We start from the raw sequence: 24,265 nt of genomic DNA on the forward strand, positions 1-24,265 counted from the left end.
CTACATATTTTTAAATTCCATGAATTCAAATTTGAATAGATCCATGTACACAATAGAGTCAAAGTTTAATTCTCTAACCATTTTCTCTGAAACTCTTTCAGAGGCTATGGCTGGATTCAGAAACATCCACTGATGCCCTTGAGACACATTCTTCATTTGTTCTTCACTCCACATGGTGGCATAAGTTGTACATGTTATTGATCAGCCAAAGAAAACCTTATCTCTCAATTCCAGTGCAAGGGGAGGCTCAGCTTGGGTCAGGTGCCCACCCTTCCACCAGTCAGCTCTCCCCAACGAATGTTAAAGGATGGCTGCTGAACTCGGTGACCCTGCGGATAGGATAAAGCATTTTCTCAAAAGAATGGCCACAGTGGAGTGGGGCTGAGGGCAAACAAAACATTGGTGTTTGATACAAAGCACCACGGCTGAGTTGTGAACCTTTCAATTCACCTCTTTCGGACTCATCTGTCCCATGAAATTGACTTGGGGTGGAGGTGGGACTCTTTAAGTAGATGCATGTATTAATTGGTGCTAGTGTTAGTCATAGTTTTTCTCTCTCTCGCTCTCTCACTTTTTTTTTTTTTTTTTTTTTGCGCCACACTTGTGGCCAGAGGAAGTTCCTGGGCCAGGGATTAATCCCTGCTGCACAGCAGCGACCGGAGCCATTGCAGTGACAACACTGGATCCTTAACCTGCTCTGCCACAAGATAACTCCCTAGTCAGTCTCTTCTTGAACCTGCAACCTGGTGACAAGGGGGTGCTTTCCAATGGTGAAATCTCATATGCCATATGACCATATCCTAGGAGATTGTGTCCCTACTATCTACTGCACTGACTTAGCTAAAGAAGCATTACTTTTAGGCACTAACATGAGGGTAGTATTTGTTTTAATATGCTTTGAAGAAAAATTGGCTATAATCTTACTACCAGGAGATAACAATTATTAATTTTTTTGTGTTATGTATTTGGTAGCTGCTTCCATGTTATCTCATGGCTCTTTTTACTTTTTCAGTTCTGACACTTATTTCCTTATAATGACTGTTATCCAAGCAACCATTTTCAAGTGTAGTTTCAACCTGCTTTACTAATTCCATTCTTTTTGTCTTCACAGCAGATTTTAAAAAATAATCATTTTATAAGTCAGGAGTCAAAATTATTGCATGTTTGTGGAGTAAAACTAGTAACAAATAACTTATTGTTTTTAAATGTAAAAATGTGTTTATTCACAATCTTTGAGAACCATTCCTTCAAAAAGTTCTTTATGAACAAAATGCCAAGAAAAATTACAATAGTAGCTTATGCCAAACCAAAAATATACATCTGATGTATATAAACTTTAAAAAGCATAACACAGGCAATGTGAATATAGATTCTTTAAAATATTTCCAATGACATAGCTACAGCTTAAATTAAGATAGACATAAATAACAGCGTTACTTAATATATTTACATATTTAAAGTGTCATTTATTTCTATGAGATAAAAAAGGAGACAAAACTACAGATGTCATTGCCTAGCAATTCAAATATTGAAAGGGCCACATGATTTTTTTTTAAGTACAGCAAAAACTTTAACTTACTATTTATATCTGGACCTTCCTATATTTTTGAGAACATGCACTAGAAAAAGAAAAACACTAAGGAAAAATGGAAAAAGTTTGCTCGCTAAAATCATATTCAATTCTCAGCAAAATCAAGACAAGCAATTAGGGAGTGTCTTATATCCTTGGCCTTTTAGGTTGATACATAAACTTTAGAGGAAAGATAATTGTGTATCATAAAATGCAGTTACATATATTGAGTTACTTAATTATATCCCATTAAAGTACCTCATTTTACAAGGCAAAGGAAAGCTTAATAAAATCAATGGATCCTTTCATACCAGAATGGATTTTATTTTTACTTACTTTAAAATACCCGTATTACATATTTTAGGTTTTCCTTTCTTAATAAATCGTGCACAGAGCATATGTTCTGTGTGAAATCTTTCCAAGGCCATTCATTGTTAATATATAATTTTTAAAAATGACACCTAGAAATTTAACATATCAGATAACTTAAAGTCCATATTCATTTATAATGGCATGTAAAAGGATGTGAAAAACCTAAGTATATATATTTTCTTAAATATTAAACTTCGGGTTACCAACTTTAAGAGTCCAAACTTTGAAAGCTTATTTTAACATAACATACCCTTTTTCAGAGTCAACATTATTATACCAGGATATGCAGTAAGTGTAGAAAGAAACTGGTATTGCAGCCTTCCTTAGGATCATCTACTCAAATTAATTGTGCTTACTATTAGATAATAAAATTTAAATAAGTCATAGGAATAAATAATGCTGGAAAAGGGAACACTGTGCTAAATTTGAATCTGGCAGTCCTTCATGCTCCCTTCACATCTGCTGAGAAGTAACACAAAATGCCTTGGTATTTTCAGAGTTAGCTACTGAAAGAGGGCTAAGAAAGCATTCAAAGTGAGATAAAACTATTTTAAAAAGTGAAAATCTACAAATAGTAAATAGTGCTATAAAGAAAAGAGTGTAATAACATGACAGAAACATTGTTTTTGAAAAGCAGAAGGCAGATGATGAAATTGCACTTAATTCTGAAGCAATTCAGATACAGCCTATCATTTCTATTCCTTTCTAAGAAGCATTTACAACACGGTTTCTTACCTCCCCCCTTTCAAAAAGGCTCAGCACAACTATTTATACATTCTAGTTGGTTTTTAACATTTGGTGATAACTAACTGATAAACAAGTTCGTACAATTTTACCCTATCGTTTTTGTTGATCTGTGTCATATTGCTTTAGGCCAGAATCAGACAGTTCTAACACAGGATTTACAAATCCCGAATACTCGGAATTGCCATTATCATCCATTTCGGCACTAACAAAGTCATTTTCCCACTCCAGCCCATTGGAATCATCAGAGGCTGACGTAGGATTACTTCCAGTCTTCTTGCTGCTGTACTTCAGTGCTGCCCGGAGAATGTCTTCCTCTGTTTTGGACCGTTCTCTCATGGGTAGCATTCTATTCATTCCTATTATTTGGGCAGAATCATTAGAAATCTCAGTGAAGATTAAAAAACTATGTTAAAAAGACTTGACTTGTGAATTAACTTTGAGCCAGTCCTATGTATGCCTTTTTAAGGGAAATGTAAGGACCTAATCTGAGAGTGAATATTACTCACCAAAGGACAGTTTTGATGCAACACTGATCATCTAATAAGGTGAAATTTCTAAAGAGCCATAAATAAAGCAGAATGGATGGCGGACTTCAACTGCTAGTAGTCTTCTATGGCCAAATCAGAGTGTCTGCCAAAGTCCTTTCTACCTAGATGACAACTTCATTTCCCAGAGATAATACCTCTAATGACAACAATACAATATATGTATTTCCAGCACTTACTAGGTTCTAGTTAACACTGTTTGCACTTGACAGATATTAACTGATATGATGCTCAACAGCTCTATGAAACTATAGGACTAAAGATATAGTACTATCACTATCCCCCATCCTGCAGTTGAGGAAACAAGGGCAGAAAGAGGAAGAGATCTGCCCAAGGTCACACAGCTCTAGCTAACATAACAGAGACAGAGATGTTTCTAGGGAAAACTGTTCTAGAGCTAATAAAAGAAGTTAGTAAAGTGAAAGTGTCAAAAACCTTGGAAGAAAGACTTCATTTTGGCAGGAGGGAGGACAGAAAAGAAATGTGAATTTCCAAGTGCAAAATCAACACTAGTAACAATTAAAATCTAGGAAAAGAGATTATAAGAGAATATCCCTACACACACTGAATAATTTTGTTTTCTGAGCTTAAAGAATCAGATCCTACAACAATAATGGAAAGTTAAATCTATCACTGTTGTCTATTACTCCCCCAAAACTGCAGACTCAATCTAGCAAAGCAAGTCATCCTTATACATGCAATAAAAATATGAGCTGGATACTGATACAGTTTTATGGATCTGTATTTAATTGAATAAAACACTGTAAAGGAAGCTGGATTGTACATTACATGGTTTCTAATGGGCTCTGTCCTCTACTGAGTCTAGTTTAAAAATTCTGTTATAATGACCTGAATAATAACCTAGAAAGTCATGTTAGGTACAAATCTGATTAGCGTACAGCAAGGATGACAGAATCAGAAATTAAAAGACCTAAAAGGCTTTAGATCAAATTGAACCAGATGCTAAAATAAAAATAAATTTTAAAATCTGCTGATTGGGCTCCAAACACAATAACAAAACTATAGAATTGGGGAACAGTGTTTAGCCAAGAAGAACTTAAGTATTAATAATGCAACTTTGGTCAAGTTATTCAAGTCCTCTGTGTATTAGTTTCTTTGTTGATAAAACAAATGGCTTAACTAGAGGATATGTAAGGCCTATTCCATCACAAAATTCTATGAAATATTTAATGCTTACTATTTTTCTTGAAGTCCTATATTCTATAATCAGTTCTTCCCTTTTAGATTACCTAGTTCTTAAAACGAAAATAAAGACTTGGGCCTTATTCAATGAAAAAGCCTTAAAAAAAATCCATATTTAAGCCAAAATTTGAGTACATGCCATGGGTGCCACACTGTTCTACTGGGTATTTTTATATAAATTTTACCTAATCCCCATAATATTTAAAATCTCACTTGTTTCAAATATTTATTGACTGCCTATTACATGCCAAGAAGCATTTTTAGATCCCCAGTATATAACAGTGACTCTTTAAAGTAAGTTTATAGTTCCCTTTTTATGATGAACAAACTGCAGCTTAGAGAGATTAAGAAACCTATCTAAAGTACTATAGCTAGAAAAACATACCAGCTAAAATCAAACTCATGTCGTAATGGCTTTTGTACTACCAAAAAAATTAACAAATCACTTATTTATTATGAACCTTTATATATGAACCAAAAGTTAATTAAATTTTGAAGTTAGGTTGCCCACAAGGGGGCAGTAATTCTTCTTGAGTAAAATGGGTTGGATTACAAAAATCTCAAAATGATAAATAACATTTTTTTCTAAATCTCAAGAAACATTAAGAATTAAGCAACTTTCTAAACAATTTATCAACAAATATAAATCACTAATACAATAAGAGTCTAAGAAATTTTTTACACTGATTTTTCAAGGTCTTGCATTCATGTCAGTTCAAATAAGGTAAAATATAAGGTAGATTTCTATAAATTAACATAAATTAAAAAAATTTTGGGGTAAAACTGTGAATATAAAATACCTTCTTCATCTTCCCATTCTAGATCTAAAGATGTACTGTCATCATTTCCACTAGTTGATTTAGTTTTGGTCATTAAATCACAACTGCTTTCTGTATTTGGTGTCAAAACTGTGGCATCTGATGAGAGTCCTAGAATGCACATCAAATACAATTAAATGTGGTCATCTATACTCCTTAACTACAACCATTTATTTTGAAATAATTATCTCCTTTCAAATAGTCCTACTCCTTTTACCATCATAAGAAACAATTTTGATATCATATCAGCATGTTTCTGTTACAAACAGTATAAAGGGCTTTTTCTCCTTTCTTGGTACTTTTTTTCTCAAATTTAAATTAATTATGAACTCTTCAAATATGATGAACTCTAAGTAATATTTTAACAGTTAATTACAAAAGGAGGCAAAAACAAATAAAAATGATAAATGAAAAGCAGTCTATATTTTCAAAAGGAACCACTATTATGTTCACATTCCTGGGGAGCACAGGAGTTCTGACTTTTGAAACTTGGGGAAACAATTTTAATTTTATAAATCAATTTGTAATAAGTAAGATAAGTACACTTTCCTGTACTTACCCCACTCTTCTGGGAGGAGAAGAGGTAAGATCAGAGTAGAAATGGAAAAAGGAATGCTTGACTCCCTATACAGAACTACAGAAACAGCCTGAGATTTTTCTTTGCTCTCTTTTTAAAAGAAGGAAAGTGAGGAGTTCCCTGGTGGCTCAGCAGGTTAAGGATCTGGTGTTGCCACTGCTGCCACTCAGGTCACCGTGTGGCGTGGGTTTGATCCCCACCCTGGAAACCTCTGCTGCCGTGGGCATGGCCAAAAATAAAAAATAAAAAAAGGAAAGAGAAAATTGTACAATTAAGGACAAGTTAACTGACCTATCTGGGCAACACAAACTGAAGAGTGAAGTTCTAGAAAACCAGAGCGAGGATCTCTAATTATCTGTTTAATGTGGCATAAAGTAACCTTAAAATATATGCAGATATTTTAAGAGACTTACTACTACTTCGGAAAACTTCATATTGTGACTTTATATTTCTCAAACAAGATTCAAAGTCATCTTCTGGTCCTGAACTGTAATAAAAGTGAATTTTAAAAAATATATTCATAACAGACACAACATAATGCATGCTTAAGTTCATAGTGGCACTTTGAAGGTCTATCCCACACCAATTCATAATTACTGTAAAATTAAAATAACCTAATCAAACAGGTCTTAATCTTCTCAATGCCAGCAATAAACTGAAAATTAAGATTTTGGTTAATGTGGAAGTCAAAATTCAAAGCTTAGCCCAAAGTCTAACTTTATAATTTCTAATAATGAAGTATGAACACGGTTCTTTGAATGAGTAGAAAACACTCTTGGAAATATGACACTGAAATGTGTCTTTTAAAAAATGATCACACATAAACTCTATTTTAAGAAAAGAAAGGGACTAAGGAAAACTTAAAACAACCAAGGCATATACAATTTATCCAAAGGCATGTGCTGTGCTATTTCATATTCTATGTTAAAGATGTGACCACTCTTAAGAATGCAATAAAGTCAATTTAAATAAATGGTCAGTTTCCAACATAAAGAAAGCAAATGTTCTTAGTGTTCTTACAAGACAGTGTCTTCAAGAAGCAACAATTTTTGGAGTTCCTGTTGTGGCTCAGTGGAAATGAACCTGACTAGTATCCATGAAGATGTGGATTTGATCCCTGGCCTTGCTCAGTGGGTTACGGTTCTGGCATTGCTGCGAGCTGTTGGTGCAGGGGTGTAGGTCGTTGCGGACCCTGCTTGGATCTGGCATTGCTGTGGCTGTGGCACAGGCCAGCAGCTGCAACTCCGATTCAGCCCCTAGACTGGGAGCTTCCATATGCCACAGGGGTAACCACAAAAAGCTAAATTAAAAATAAATAAATAAAAGAAGCAATAATTTTTTACAGAATACACACACATGAACATGTATACAAACTTTTGGAGGTGAACTGTGTTCTCTTCGGAAATGACACTTCTACCACAAAGGGAAGAAGTATGTTTCACTATTTACCTTTGATATTCTCCATTGTTTGAAGGATGGTATCGCTGCACAACTCTCTGTCTTTCTTGCTTTGGAAACATAATGCAATACAAAATCACTCTGTTGTAAAATTATACTTTTAAAAACCATTCATACAATACCAAAAAGTCTTTTTTTTCCTAGTATTTTTTTTGGGGAAAAAAACCCACAAAAAGTTATTCTATTGATGTCTTTTTCTTTAAACTCACCACTGTTCACATTTATATCCTGTTATTTATGGGTAGAAATTTTCTCATTTTTTTCAGTATATAATCCTTAAGTGGTCAAAATATTCAGTGTTATTAAAAATAGCTTTTAAAATATATATTGGTGTTATTTCCTTATTACACCTAAGAACTTCTAATAACTGGACAGATGCAGGTCAAGGAAGGAATGGTTAAAACTGTATATGCAGTTCTTTTTTGGTTGAAATAAATAGTAATAAAACAGAAGATCTAAAAGACCTGGCTGAGTTGACTTAGAAATAATTAAAACAAAGGATTCAGAAGAACCTATTAGAGTTGTGGCTCTGACAGTTATTAGCTGTGTCCCCCTCAGATCCTTTACTTTCTATTTCTTCCTGTGTAAATTACAGATGGCTGTAATACTGCCCTAGCAAACACATAGGCCTACTGTGAAAATCAAATGAATTTGCATGTATCTGTGCATCTTTGTGTGTTAGTATATGTTGTATAGACTACTCTCTGTCCCTGTATCAGTATTTAGTCAGGAATGAAAAAACTCAAATAGAGTACGCATATGGAATGTTTTTAGTCTTTAAAAGGCAAGCACTAGAGAATTTACTATAGTGAAAAGAGTTGTCTAAATTATAACCAGAAAAATTTTATTTTTCAGTAGGTGAGTTAACTTTTATATTTCCCCACTCCTTAGACCTTACTAAAAACTACTTTTTTACTGAAAGATTTAATTCACATCTTTCTTATATATGGCAATAGTTTTTTTTTGTTTGTTTTGAACATAATACAACTGTAGGTTTAGTAGGAGAAAAAATTTAGTAGGAAAAAATCAATTTCGTAAGGCTGATCATCTCATAGATAAAATGAAAGTTAGATTGCATGTAGACGACAGATTTGAGTATTTCACAGATATGAGTAGACTGATACACATTACCTTTCTGAGCCTTGCCAAATGAATTCACATATGATTTCCATTTATAATTTTGAAATATGGTAAGATAAATACTGAAATAAAATTGCTAGTGTCTAAAAAATTAATTAAAAAGATACTTCGTATAATCTAATCTGCTGAAACACCAAAAAAAAAAAGCAAGAGATATACAGTACAAGTCATACAGAAATCACATAGAAACATGACACATGATTTTTCACTTTCTCTAAGTTACGATAATTATTATGTGACATAATCCATGTACTATTCCAGTTAACACTGCAGTAGAGTTCGCACAGGCAAAAGATGGAAGAATATACTAATTAGAAAACTGGCTAAGCAGGGCTTGAACCCTGGCTTCGCGATTTACTACCTGCAGGATCCTAAGCAAGTTACTTAGCATCTCTGTCCTTTTGGTTTCATTATCTATAAAACAGGAATTAAAAACACCACCTTTCTCCTAGGATTGTTGTGAGGATTAAACGTTTTAAGGTAAAACATGTAAATTAACCAGAATGGTTCCTGATACTTAGCCAGGGCTGCATAAATGTCTGTTATTAATAGCAGTCTGGCATTATAATGCCATATTCAAATACAGGATGGTAAGATATGATAAATCTATTGTTTTCTGACAATATGCCAAAGATTTCTCAAGACCCAAACTTTCAATCTCCCAAAGATACAAGTATAAGGATGAGAAATACACAAACATTCCTATGGGCAAAATTACCCAGCTGACCCAATTCTAGGAAGCACAAGAAAGCCTAGCAGGTCAAGAAATTGTTAAAAAGAAAAAAATAAACTCACAAAAATAATTAAAAGTTACTGTGGAAATTACATTTACAGGCTAGTTATGCAGTGTTCCATCAAAGAGTATATTTATTTTTCCAAAAGAATACTGAATTTTGGAAAAGTAAATTTCATCTTTGGGATAAATAAAAATTAGCTTCTGCTATTTTATTTTATTTTGTCTTTTTCTAGGGCCACACTTGCGGCACATGGAGATTCCCAGGCTAGGGGTCTCATCAGAGCTGTAGCTGCCGGCCTATACCAGAGACATAGCAATGCTGGATCCAAGCCACGTCTGCGACCTACACCACAGCTCTCAGCAACGCCAGATCCTTAACCCACTGAGCAAGGCCAGGGATCGAACCCACAACCTCATGGTTCCTAGTCTGATTCGTTAAAGACTGTGCCACGATGGGAACTCCACTTCTGCTGTTTTAAAGCTAAACAGCATTCAGTGTCCAGCATATAACTTGATGTTCTTTCTAGCCATTAAAAACCAACTAATTTGCCTTTAAAATTCCTGAAAGTATAAGAATAAATACATTTGTGGTTAAACAAGAAGCCCTTGACTCTAGGGGAAAAAAAGTCCCAACTAAAATTTGTCAGAGAAAATCAGGAGAAAAGCAGCCCTAATATATGTTGGGGTCTTTTCCCCTCACCTCCAAGAGCTTTCGCTGCTTTGCTGCCCTGGCTGCTTCACGCTGTGCAGCGTATAAAGCTTCTTCTTCTAGTCTTAACTTCTCTTCTTGTAAGGCTAACTGTACATGAACAAAACAATAAGGATTAACAAAAATCAGAACCTGTCTAACTGCTCTAAAAATAAAATGTTTCTATTTATAAAATAAAAAATAAATTATTAAAAAAATTGAGTTCTACAAAGCATAACAGAATTGAAATTTTTGTGATTTTGTTTCAATTTCTTTTTTTATAAAATAATTCAAATGGCATCAGATATATTACAGAATTCTTTAGAAGTTGAATTACAAAGTAGAGCATCTAGTTTGCATAGATACAAAACCGTTTCTTTCTTTAGAAAATGCAGTGACCTTTATTCTCAACAATCGTTCCAATGCTATCACCCCGAATAGTTTAATGGTTTGAGCCCTTGTAAGTCCAAGGTCTTCAAAACTAAGGTCAACCATATCACTGTCTACCAAAGTGAAGTAAGCTTTCATAAAGTTCATGTTGCATTGACATACATGTCCTGAATTTTATCAGTAACAAGTTATTAAAAAATTACTTCCAAATATAAATTCCTGCCATTCATAACAGCACACAAATTCCTTTAGTATTGCATATCAAATCAAATTTAAAAGCCAAATTTCAATACAAATTTTTTTAGCCTAATGTTAGCATCTATTGTGTAGCTTAAATTAATGCTGTTGAAAATCACTACTTGGTACTAAATGGATTATTATTATTATTATTGTCTTTTTAGGGCCATACCAGCAGCATATGAAGGTTCCCAGGCTAGGGGTCAAAACGGAGCTGTAGCTGACAGCCTACGCCATAGCCACAGCAATGAAGGATCTGAGCCACGTTTTCAACCCACACCATAGCTCATGGCAACACCAGATCCCTAACCCACTGATCAAGGCCAGAGACTGAACCGGCATCCTCATGGATACTAGTTGGGTTCTGGGTTCATTATCTACTGAGCCACGATGGGAACTCCTAAACAGATTATTTTTAAATGTACAATGTTCTAAGACCAATTCCATGTAGTTTAGTGAATAGCAAAACTAGAATTAACAGGCCTTTTTTGTAAACACATTGAAGTTGAATAAGTATAACATTTATGATCATTAGAAGTATTTAGTTCACTTACTAAGAATAAAAAAAAATCTAAGATGAACAAAAAGATTTTTTTAATCCACTTGTGAAACAGAATAATTTTTTTTTATAAAATTAGTTTTTAAACACAAAGGTGCATGCATCTTGCCAGAGTCCTGATTTGTAAAATCAGAAATCTTTACAAGAATATATTCTCTTCACTTATTGGCAGCATATGATTTCTAATCAATTAAACCAAACCAAAACAAATTATTACAGGCTGGAATAATTTAACTTTTAAATCATTTTTGTCTCTATACATCCTAAATATAGGTCCAATGATTGTTCATATGCAATATACTATTTAATGACAGCTTTCTCCTATAAACAGAGACTTTATGATAACACTTACTCAAGCAACTTAAGACTATTTACCTCCTTTTGGATTTTCATATCAAGATCTTTCTGTTTTTCAACAATAGAATCATAATGCTTCTCTCTTAGGTCAACAATTTCTTCTTCAGTAAGAGGCCTAGAGAGAAAAATCAGGGAGACAAAGAAAGAAAAGGTGAAAAAATGTGCTGATGAGTCCATGTTTAAATAAAACACTAATAAAACCAATCAAATTCTGAAATCTTATTGTCAAAAATGTATTAAAGCAATCTGATGCGATGAGTTCAATTATTAGAGTAAAAAAATCATACATTCTAATATTTGTTATAATTTGGTATATAAATTGAATAAGATGGTACACCATCAGAGTACTGTTTTTAGCACTACAATTAACACACACACTTAAGAAACATGTACTTCATTTACCTTTACTTTGGCTCTGCTTCAGCCATTGGACCACATATCCCAAAATGCGCATTATAAAATAACAACTTCGGTACACTACTTACTCTCTGATCTCAACCCTCATCATGCTGGAACTCTCAACTCTCATACCCACCACCTTCCTATTTATCAGGCTCAATCCCTCTGGCCACCCCAGACCCTTGATCTTTCCCTCTTCTCCCAGATTTCCTACCCTGATCATTTTCTGGTCTCACTTCACTTACAAGGAACGTGGACTCCATGGCAAATTTGAAGTTCTTCCTTAACCACATACTCCTCTTCCTGTACACCTATCATCATGCCTTATTCACTCAGATTACTCATTCTCTGACCTTGACTGTTAGCCCCTCTGTTGAGAGCTGCTAGAGAGAATCCAACTCTATTTGGCCCTTAGCCCCTTGCAATAACCCTTTACTTATACATGGCCAACTCCGCCTCACATCCTATGCTAACTCCTTGAAAACCTTCACATACCTACTCCTTGAGTTCCTCATTCAAACTTTTTTCTCTTAAAAGTCACTTTCACCCCACTCTGACACATGAGGAGCCTATCTCCAACCATCAAATCCCTCAACTTTCTGCCAAGTATATCCTTCCTACTCTTCCCTCCTTCCTCTAAAGAGGTAGCATTGCTTAACTTGTTCAGGGTCACCTGTTACACTTATTATCCGTGATTCATTCATCACTGATGCCATCCTATGCCATCCCCACTCCAGAGAATTATGTGCGAGGTAATATTGCTCCAGCAATTAGCACCCCCTCTTTCATCTTTATTCTTTTCGTCTGTTTTCACCTCTCTTCTTTGTGAGGAAAGGAAGAAAGGAAAGAAAGAAGGAAAAACTTTCATATGACCTACATCTATCTCTAACTGCTCCCTTCCCATGTCAGCTAAAATTTCTGAAATTAAAAGTTTTTGATAGCACATCTAGCACTTCCTATGTGTTTAGTTTCTCTTTTGTATGCTTTACATACATTGACTAATTTTAGTTCTCACAACAACCCTACAAGGTAGACAGAGACTGTATATATGAGAGAAATAAGATGAAGAAAGATTATGTCCAAGTCACAGTATGTAGCAAAGTTAGAATTTGAACCCAAGGAGTTTAGCTCCTTGTTCATAACTACTGTGTTCTTACCTTGTATATTCTTCCAATTTTCTCATCAACTTATGGCAGTCTGCCTCTACTTTCATTAATCTAGTAACTCTAACAAAAGTAATCAATGATTTATATGTTGCCAAATATAATAGGCAGTTTTAACGCCTTATTACTTTAGTTTCCTGTGGCAATGCTGACCATTCCCTCCATTCCATCTGTCTGTCAATCTGTCTCTACTTCCTCCCTTGGCTTTCCATGCTCTCCTGGTTCTTCTTCTTTTTTTTATATAATGATTTTTATTTTTTTCCATTATAGCTGGTTTACAGTGTTATGTCAATTTTCCACTGTACAGCATGGTGACCCAGTTACACATACATGTATACATTCTTTTTTCTCACATTATCATGCTCTACCATAAGCGACCAGACATAGTTCCCAGTGCTATACAGCAGGATCTCATTGCTAATTCACTCCAAAGGCAATAGTCTGCATCTATCAACTCCAAGCACCCCATCCATCCCACTCCCTCCTCCTCCTCCCCCTCGGCAACCACAAGTCTATTCTCCAAGTCCATGATTTTCTTTTCTGTGCAAAGGTTCATTTGTGCCGTATATTAGATTCCAGATATAAGCGATATCATATGGTATTTGTCTTTCTTTTTCTGACTTACTTAACAACCCAAATGTCCATCAACAGATGATTGGATTAAGAAGATGTGGTATATACATGCAATGGAATACTACTCAGCCATAAAAAGAACAAAATAATGCCATTTGTAGCAACATGGATGGAACTAGAGACTCTCACACTGAGTGAAGTAAGTCTCCTAGTTCTTCTTTTTGCCCACAGCTCTTTGGCTGTCTTCTGAATCTTCTTCAATTGTCTGCTTATTCAATCTTCAGACCACTGCTCTCTCTCCATGCTCCAACTACTCTGCTTCTTCCTCTTCCCCAACCTCAGGTCTTGATAATTATGGTTTTAACCAGCCAAGTATAAGGTAATACCTCCTACTATTGTTCCTCTAGTCCTAACTTCTGCCTAGGGCTTTTTTTGGTGTGTGTTTTAAGTTTTTTTGGGTATAACTTACACAAAGTAAAAAATATGATTAGTAAACAAGTTTTAGAATGTTATAAGGAAAGAAAAGAGGGATAAAGTTAAAAAAATTCAAAGAAATGTGTTTACCAATATTAATATAGTTTTTAAAAATGAAAATATACATAACAGGTTCAATAGGAAAGCACTTAGGCACTTAAGTACATCAAATTCTCTAATGTTCAAAACAATCTTGATATATGTTATTATTTACCTCAACTTTACAGAAAGAGTAAATCAAGGCTCTGCAATATAAACTGTTTAATGCCTCAAAGCAAACAAATGACAGAGCCTAGATTCTTAGAGAGTTTCTTACAGTTCACATAAAAGTCTTTTTATTAAAAACAGAAATACCTTACCTATGGCTGCTTCCTGGGCTTTCTCCCTGTACGAAAATTAATTAAACAAATTTCACTAGCTGAATTCTATTTAAGGCAAGCCAATAAAATTTTTATTTAATAAAAAAAGTTCTGCTTATCTATTTTATCATGGTAACAAATTCCATTATTAAAAAGCATTTTAAACAAAAAGCTTTAATATTTTACTATTTCTCAAAGGCAAAATCGAGTTTAATATCTACCTTAATTACATACCAACTGCTGGACATTTCCTAATTTTTTATAACAAATGTTTACTCTATACCAAAGGAACTTTTGGGGTCAAGATGGTACTAAACAACATATTCTCTATGTTCTCATCATTTACAACTGATCTTCATTATTCGCAGATTCCTTATTAGCAAATTCACCTATGAGCTAAAATTTATTTGCGACATCAGAACCAATGCATGGAGCAGCAAAAGAAAATCTGAGTTGTCTGATATGCGCGTTCTCAGCACTTATATTGGGCACGCTTCACGGCCTATGCGGTATCACTTTTTTGCATTTTTGTGCTTTTTCAATGATGATTTTGCTGTTTCAAATGACCCACATGTGCAGTGCTGAAGTGCAATCTACTGGTCCTAATCACCAGAAGCTATCACATGCCTTATAGAGAAAACATGTGTGTTAGATAAGCTTCATCCAGGCATGAATTATTAGTGCCATTTGTACTGAGTTCAAAGTTAATGAATCAATAATATACATTAAAATAAGGTGTTAATCGAGTTCCTGCTGTGGTACAGCAGGTTAAGGATCGAGCACTGTCTCTGCAGCAGTGTGGGTTCGATCCCTGGCCTGCGCAGTGGGTTAGGATCTGGCATTGCTGCAGCTGTGGTGTAGGTCGCAGCTGTGGCTCAGATTTGGTCCCTGCCAGAGTCGAGGCCAAAAACAAAAATAAAGTGTCAAGGAGAAACAAAAAACAAGGTTATATATTGATCAGTTAATGAAAATGTGACCAGAAGCTTGTAGCAACCTAATTATGTATTTCCCTTAGGAGAAACGTTCTGCTATTCACTAATTCAGCATTCACGGCAACTCTATAGAATGTAACTACCACAAGTAATGAGAATCAGTTGTTTTTTCTTCCTCTTTCAGAGGGTTATGAAATTACCTACAGTTTTTTCCTCCAAAAAAACTACTTTCAAGAATGATTTGGATTTATGCATTTCTTACACATTTGAGTTATTCATATCTCACAATTAAAATACATTACTAAGTAACAGCAGAAATAAAATTCCAAATGGTCCAAATTAACTTACGAAAAAGTACTACAAAGCAGGATATAACATTCAACTAAAGCAAACACTAACTATGACATGAGAAGGAAAAGACAGCAAACAAACAAATAAAAACCTCAAATCAAATGCACCTTAGGAAAACTCATGGAACCACAAATTCTTTTAAAAAGCAGTATGATGAAGGGGTGAACTATACTGAAGGTTGTAAGAACTCTAACACTTAGTATTTGTCAGAGACTTTAAAAACATGTTAATGTTTATTTAAAAAACACAAAAAAATAAAGTTTAAAAAGGGAAAGAGGAGATCCCGTCGTGGCGCAGTGGTTAACAAATCCGACTAGGAACCATGAGGTTGTGGGTTCGGTCCCTGCCCTTGCTCAGTGGGTTAATGATCCGGCGTTGCCGTGAGCTGTGGTGTAGATTGCAGACGCGGCTTGGATCCCGCGTTGCTGTGGCTCTGGCGTAGGCCGGTGGCTACAGCTCCAATTCAACCCCTAGCCTGGGCACCTCCATATGCCGCGGGAGCGGCCCAAGAAATAGCAACAACAATAACAACAACAAAAAGACAAAAAAAAAGGGAAAGAAACTAGATGGTATGAAACATTAAAATATTTGGGAGAAATTTTACTGGGGAAACAAAAGGCTAAGGTAGTTTCTCAAATATATTCTACTAGATGATAATAAACATGTATTACTATTTTTAAAATGAATTTATACCCAAATTTATTCGGAAATGCTAAATTGGACAAGTTTAAATAACTTTCTTTAACAGTTCTCTGAACCTTTAATATGGTAATTTATACTCTGAGACTGGTATTCTGTACATACACTGGGAAATGTGGGGTTAAAGAATAATTTAAATATGGTTTGATACATTTCTCTCTTTCCTTAAAAAGTCAAAAATAATGAAAAAAAAAAAAGCTTGCAACGCTCTTCTAATCGAATTCACTTTGGAAATGTGGAAAGTAGGCCTAAGGCACGTTAATTTGCATGAACTCAAATAATTAGTTTAGTGAAGCTGGAAATTAACACAAACTCTTCTAACTAAACCAGTGCATAAGAAATACACACAGAGTTCTTGTGGCTCAGAGGATTAAGGACCCAACATTGTCTCTACAAAGATGTGGGTTCGATCCCTGGCCTAGCTCAGTGGGTTAAGGATCTGTCATCGTTGCATGCTGTGGCACAGGCCGCAGCTGCAGCTCTGATTCGATCCCTGGCCCAGAAATTTCCTTATGCCACAGGTGCAGCTGTAAAAAGAAAAAATATATACACCATATTTCACTAATTCTAAAATGTACTCTTTATTTTTTTCCCATTTTAACATTTCATTTCTGTACTTGGGATGCATCTTAAAACTGATTTTTAGATGAGGTGAAATGCAAAAATCAATAAAAAGAATAACTAATAAAAAAAAAGATAATGGCTAAAGTGAGAAAGTGACTGTAAAACAAATGTGTAATTCCACCTTAAGAAATCTATGAAAACTGTGGTTAAAGAATGGGTCTGCTCTGGATCATTGAGGAATTTTACCTGCCTAATGGCAAGAGGTTAGAAATATCTTTTTTTAAAGTTCCTCAAGTTCTACAGAATACTTTAAAAACCTATTTCTCATTTACATATATATAACATAACTAACATGAAATTATATGTAGTTTACATATTATAATAGAGAATTCTGCAATTTGCTAATATAAACTAATAAAAGAAGGAAATAAGGGACTAAAGAGTAAAAAAAAAGTAAAAATTCTAAAATAGAATACAATAAAAACTTTTAAAAAATAATTGTCAGAACTAATGAGATGACTAGTGAGAACAAATATGGATTTTTTACTGCTGTGAAAATACTTACTTCATCGCTTTCTACTAGATTCTCAAACTGAAACAAGAAGAAAGTAAGAATTAGGATAAATATTTCTTAAGGTACATATCTCACAATAAATTATAAGTCACTTTTTCATTTCAAAAATAATATGCCTTTATATTTTTAAGATAAAATATGTCCTGTGTCTTTTCATAGACCAGTTCATTCGATATATTCAGCAGTCCTACAAGACAACATAGACAAGAATATACCATTTATTACTTTCTATGAAAAAGAAAAAAGGAGAATTATAGCAATTTTCTACACAAATCAGAAACTTATAAACCAAAACTTCCACCTGAATTGACTATTTCATGGGTATTTTAAGCCCACACTGCCAGAATTTTCTACTTTACTTGAGTTCAGAACTATTTACTATCATAATGGTCCTTCAAGAAAGAGACTTAAAAGATGCTTAAGAAGTTCTCCTATTTTATATTTATTCATCTATTCATTCATATAACTATTTACTGAAAGTCTACTAGATGGTAGTCACTACTTCCAAATACCACATCTTTTTAGAGATAGGAATGTAAAAAATTTGATCATAATGATCATAACGTGATGAATGCTGCCACGTCAAATGACCAAATGAAAGTCATTATTTACTATGAAATTATACTATTAGAATATTTATACTTTAAGTGGAAATAATTTAACAAACAACATTTGAAAGAAAGGAAAAAGTGTTTCACTGTTAATGTCATTTTATTGTTTAAAGATGAAGAAAACAATGAATTCCAAAGGTTTAGAAAATAAAGGAATTTAATGTGATGACTTAAATGTATTTAAAATTGTTATCTTGAACTTATATATTGCACTGGTTTGTAATTTGTTAAAAAAAAAAAAAACTAATTCCTGGTATACATGCTTCTTCATATAGAAGACAGTTTTGACTGGCTGTCGGCTCCGCCACTTTAAGTTGTGTAATATATTTCTTCACCTGTCTAGGCCTCCGATTCTTACCCATAAAGTGGGGTGACTGCCACCTGTTCAACAGAATTGTAGTAAGAATGTGCAATGACATTCATAAACTGTATGGCAAAATAGTAGGCACATACTAGGACTGAGTAAATGGTAGATTCTATTACTTTAGAGTTTTATATACAAAAAAGCAATGCAGTGACTCATATGGTGGACTTACTTAAAATCACCTTGCTGCTTTGACTCTGCCACACCTCCACTAGGGCAGGACAATGATCTGTCTCTAGAATCACTACCTAGTAGGCTACTCTAACTGATTCAACAGTACCCTTTTCCTCAGTTGTGGAGGGCAGAAAAAGACAAAACACCACTTCTTCTTTTTTTTTTTTTTAAACTAGACTACAGATTGTATTCAAATGTCACCCGCCACTTCTTCAGTAGAAGCAGAAATTCTTGGAGAACAGGACCTTAATCTTTCACAAACTTGTTCTCCCTATTCACGCTCCCCCACCACTCCAATTCTTTCCCTCTTCACTAGCATCGATAATGTTAAAATATAAACAGTCGATGCTAAATTCAGGTTCAGATCTTTTCCCCTTAACTAAAAAAAAAAAAAAAAAGTCCCTCCTGCCCTTCTGAAGGTACTTTTATCCAATCAGATTTATGATTCTACTTACCTCTATAGTTAAGTGCTCACCTCTTGAGCATGTTCTAAAATACTTGGACCTGGGAAGAAAAACAGAAAAGCAACTTTAAAATTACAATCACATTACTCCTAAAAGTGAGTTAATATAGTGGCATAAAAACATTTCCTCAAGAGAAATTTTAAATTTCTAATACATAGTATCTTATGTTTACAAAAAGGAACCACCAAACTTACCTAATGATATAAAATAGCTCAGATTTTTAAAACTTGGTTATGGATTTAAAAATATTTGGTTAACCAATGTTTTTCTATTGGTCCTAATATTTACTAAGCCTGTAATAATAAATTAATTTACCATATTTACTACATAGAGCAGAATACAATTAAATTTAAAGTTTTATCTCTTTTACTGTATCAAAAAAATACTGGTGTGTAAATGTATAAGAGTGTGTTCCCAATTTTGTGAAACACTGGAAAAACAACAAAAATCTACAAAGGTATATGCAATATTCTAAGAGTGGTTATTTCTAGGTGGTGGGATCAAATGTTTATACAAAGCTTAGGCATTTTTATTCTTACCTCATGCATGCACAAATAAAAGAAAAAGAAAAGTAACATATTTCACATATATACACCAACCGAATAATCCATTACATTAATTTTTTTTAACCAGGGCCAAATACTGACTTTGTTTTTTAAATTTTACTGGAGGAGTTCCCATCGTGGCTCAGTGGTTAACGAACTCGAATGGTAACCATGAGGTTGCACGTTCGATCCCTGGCCTCACTCAGTGGGTTAAAGATCTGGCATTGCCGTGAGCTGTGGTGTAGGTCGCAGACGTGGCTTGGATCCCACGTTTCTGTGGCTCTGGCGTAGGCCAGTGGCTACAGCTCCGATTCGACCCCTAGCCTGGGAACCTCCATATGCCACGGGTGCAGGTGCGGCCCTCAAGAGACAAAAGACAAAAAAAAAGAAAAAAAATTTTTACTGGAGGAGTTCCTGCTGTGACACAATGGGTTAAGGATACGGCTTTGTCTCTGCGGTGGTATAGGTTTGATCCCTGGCACAGCACACTGAGTTAAGGAGGATCAAATGTTGCTGCAGCTGTGGAATAGCCTGAAGCTGCAGCCTGGATTTGATCCCTGGCCTGGGAACTTCCATATGACATGGCTAAGGTTAAAAAAATTTTTTAATTAAAAATAAAAATTTTATTGGAGTATAGTTGACTGACAATGTTGTGTCAGTTTCAGGTGTATAGCAAAGTGGATCAGTTATACATATGAATATATCCATTCCTTTTTGAATTATTTTCCCATATAGGTTATTAAACAATACTGAGTAGATTTCCCCATGTTATACTGTTGGTCCTTGCTATTTATCTCTTTATATTTAGTAGTGTGTACATGTTAATCTCAACTTCCTAATTTATGCCTCCCCTGCAACATTTCTCCTTTGGGAACCATAAGTTTGGTTTTAAATTTTTGAGTCTGTTTTGTGAACAAGTTCTTTTGTATAATTTTTTAAATTAAATTCCACATATTAGTGATCTCATATGATATTTGTCTTTCTATGTCTGACCTACTTCACTTTGTATAATTTCTAGGTCCATCCATGTTGCTGCAAATGACATTATTTTGTTCTTTTTTTGTGGCTAATATTCCATTGTATATATGTACCACATCTTCTTTATCCATTCTTATGCTCATGGACATTTAGGTTGCTTCCATGTCTTGGCTACTGTACATAGTGCTTTAATGAACACTGGTGTATCTATTTTTTTGAATTATGATTTTCTCTAGATATTTGCCCCGAAGTAGGATCCCTGGATCATATGATAATTCTATAGTTTTTCAAGTAATCTCCACACTGTTCTCCATAGTAGTTGCACCAATTGACACTGCCACCAACAGTGTAGGAGGGTTCCCTTTTCTCCATACTCTCTCTAGTATTTCAAATGTCGATTTTAATTTTAATTTCACCTCACAATGTATAAATATATCAAATCATCATGATGTACACTTTAAATGCCAAAAATACCTCAGTAAAGTTGAAATTAAAAAATTCTAGCCATTCTCATCTGCTCCTATTAGTGAAACTTACATGTAGTCAAATAGGCCTCTTCTTTGTCATATCTGACTATACTTCTATCAACTACATATCCTCTAACTATTATGGTGTGGTTGATACAGGACAGAGGCACTCAAATGCCTTTACTACCGAAGGTGCCAGGACATTTTAAGATTTTCACTTACAGTGTGGATACTCTTACTGCTGCCTAAATTGATGGTAGAGAATTCCCATCCTACTATGGATATCCAAAATCACACTGTGGGTTCCTAATGTGTCAGCATTTTTTAATATAAAGCATTCCTTTGAGAGATGGGGAGAATCCCAGGGTTAGGACAGGTCAGAATGTTTTGTATTATGTGTGTGTGTGTGTGCAGAGGAGGTAGACAGTTTTAAAAGATAATGGTATATTATCAAGATTAAACTTTATTATTATAAAGAATAAAAAAAGTAATTTTTGCTGGTACAATCTTTATTTGCTAACAGAGGCAAAGTAGTTTTATTGCCCATTAAGAGATCATTGATTAAAAAACCAGAACATCTGGTATTATCATCCCATACATCTAATAATTCATGGGAACATAGCCAGTATAAATAAAATACCCTGATTTTCTAGGCATCTAGTGCTCCCATTCTTCCACCTTTTCCATTTCTCAAATAAAAACAGGAATGTTGAGCTTTCCAGTAGCACTGTGTTCTGGCATTAGGATTCATGCTTAAAATGCTAAAAACTGGGAGTTCCTGTCGTGGTGCAGTGGTTAACGAATCCGACTAGGAACCATGAGGTTGCAGGTTCGGTCCCTGCCCTTGCTCAGTGGGTTAACAATCCGGCGTTGCCGTGAGCTGTGATGTAGGTTGCAGATGTGGTTTGGATCCGAGTTGCTGTGGCTCTGGCGTAGGCCGGTGGCTACAGCTCCGATTCGATCCCTAGCCTGGGAATCTCCATATGCCACGGGAGTGGCCCAAGAAATAGCAAAAAAAAGACCAAAAAAAAAAAAATGCTAAAAACTCTTTCTCAGCAACCATCACGCTCTTCCCTAAATGAAGAATTTGTCTCTGACTAATCTATTTCCTCTTCCAGGCTTACTGAGTAACATAACTGAACAGTAAAATAAAGTTCAGTAATACTAAGTACCTCAGTGTAAGCAGTGTGACTTCATTACTGAGGCAAAGCCTAAACCTAAAACTGTACAAATTAAGGGAAGTAATTGCACTATTTACATTAGATGGCAGAGACCTCTCCTCTGTTCCAAATATACATAGATATATAGCCAATTTCAGTAGAAGCCCAAGGTGTTGGCTGTTATAAATGACTCTCTTTTCTGTCTGCCTACCCCAACCCCGTCCACATCCAACCACAGTGAGGATGATCATGACTCTGACGCCCTGATTATCTGATCAACCTAGACCAGAGTCATCCTCAGATCTCATGTGATTGGTTCAGGGTTAAATGGAAACTGAGCAGAGAGAGACAATACCCTCCTGAGAGCTCTAGGAAGCACTAGGGGTTGTGCTTCTGACAGTCTGCAAAAAGGAAGGAAATCAACTAAAAGACTGTTCTGACAGCACTAAAGTCACCCCCAAGGTCCAGGGGCATCCCTGTCTTGCCCATAGTTTGCTTAGTACTTGAGAAACCAAGTATCCTTATAAGAAATTCCCCTTTTTGTCTAAGATAGTTTCATCTGGGTTTCTACCCCTACAACCAAATTCCTGACTAATAAATAAACATAAATCTAAGGGATAGAACGGCAAAAGAGCAAATTAAGAAATAGCCAAAAAAAAAATTTTTTTTTTTTTTTTAATGGAAGGAAAGCAGAAAAGCAAAGTAAGTTTGGGGGAAAAATTGAGCTTTCCTCTATCCTCTATACTTCTTATGTTCTGGTAATTTGATATAAAAGCTTGATTATATTGAATGCAATTTTTTAAGGCAAGAACCCTTCATATGTGTACTACTGAATCAGATTATGAGGAACTTTGTTTTTGTTTGCCCAATTTTTATTGACACTAAGAATGACTTGCAAGTTCAGGTATTACCAGCCTAGTCCATCCATTACAAAGCTTTACAGCAACCTTTTACTGAATGGTTTTAGCATCCACTGATAAAATCATTTTCAGCTCCATTATATCATTAAAGGGTACAAAAAAATCATGATCTTTCATTTCTATAATTTCTTAGGAGTTTATTAACTATATAAAATTCACTGGAAGACCCTGAAACAGACAATCTGACATAAGCTTTAGGACACCTAATTAGGGGAGTTCCCTGGTTGTCTAGTGGTTAGGATGCAGCACTTTTAGTGCTGCAGCCCAGGTTCAACCCCTGGTTTGGGAACTGAGATTCCATATCAAGCCGTGGCATGCTGTGGCCATATACTGGAGTTCCCTGGTGGCAAAGTGGTTAAGGACTTGGTACTGTCACTGCTTTGGCTTGGGTTTGATGCCTGGCCCAGGAACTTCTGCATTCTGTGGAAGTGTCCCCAACCCCCAAAGAGGCCTAAATAGGAAGTTATCATAATAGTACATCAAAGAAATGATACTGGTTTGGATCACCAAACTGAGGTACTGAGAAGCTGTTTTAAAGAAAAGGCTGGCAGAATTCCCTAATATATTAACTATAAGAGTATACGTAAAAAGGAAGAATCAAGGATGCTCCTAAGTTTATGGCCCAAACAACTAGAATGGAGTTGCCATTTACTGAGATAAAGAATTCTGGGAAAGGAGTGGGTTTGTGGTTTTAGATGTCTTGAGCTTGATAACCATACATGGTTAAGAGTCTAGATGAGAGAGTCTTTTATTCAAATGTCAAGCCTAGAACATTAACATCAGTCCCCAAACCCCTTTAGAATACCTTCTCTAATTAACCCTGGAGCTACATCTCAATCTCAGATCAGTAAGAACATGATTCTTCTCTTTCTTGCTTTAAACCTAGGAAATTAAATCTTGTTTCCTTTTCCTATCCTAAGGAAGATTCGCTGTAGACAAAGATGCAACATCAGCAATCTCTCCCGCTTCCTTACATATGTTTCATGTTATCACCAATATATACACATGCCTATCATTTTTAACGATTTTACTTCTAATCACTATGGGAAAACAGAAGTGTAGCCTATTCTTGGGAGAGAGTGGAAGAGTGTAGTCTC

At 35.0% G+C, this 24,265-nt stretch overlaps 1 protein-coding gene across 3 annotated transcripts in view; it reads right to left on the reverse strand.

Moving 5' to 3' along the window:
- Positions 1 to 1,198: 1,198 nt before the first annotated feature.
- AP1AR (adaptor related protein complex 1 associated regulatory protein) overlaps positions 1,199 to 24,265 on the reverse strand; it is a 33,937-nt gene continuing 10,870 nt past the window's right edge. Inside the window, exons 2-10 of one of the 3 annotated variants that reach the window (XM_047798546.1) lie at positions 19,090 to 19,138; positions 17,477 to 17,503; positions 14,366 to 14,391; positions 11,416 to 11,512; positions 9,867 to 9,965; positions 7,282 to 7,340; positions 6,246 to 6,319; positions 5,238 to 5,366; positions 1,199 to 3,045 (exon numbers count right to left, since the gene is read on the reverse strand). In XM_047798546.1, the coding sequence (XP_047654502.1) occupies positions 2,780 to 3,045; positions 5,238 to 5,366; positions 6,246 to 6,319; positions 7,282 to 7,340; positions 9,867 to 9,965; positions 11,416 to 11,512; positions 14,366 to 14,391; positions 17,477 to 17,503; positions 19,090 to 19,138 (826 nt within the window). In that variant the 3' untranslated portion in view covers positions 1,199 to 2,779. The remainder of the gene's footprint in view (positions 3,046 to 5,237; positions 5,367 to 6,245; positions 6,320 to 7,281; positions 7,341 to 9,866; positions 9,966 to 11,415; positions 11,513 to 14,365; positions 14,392 to 17,476; positions 17,504 to 19,089; positions 19,139 to 24,265) is intronic. The other 2 variants (XM_047798548.1, XM_047798549.1) reach the window with 2 other exon arrangements.

Source organism: Phacochoerus africanus, chromosome 10 (assembly GCF_016906955.1).
Source record: "Phacochoerus africanus isolate WHEZ1 chromosome 10, ROS_Pafr_v1, whole genome shotgun sequence".
NCBI lineage: Eukaryota > Metazoa > Chordata > Mammalia > Artiodactyla > Suidae > Phacochoerus > Phacochoerus africanus.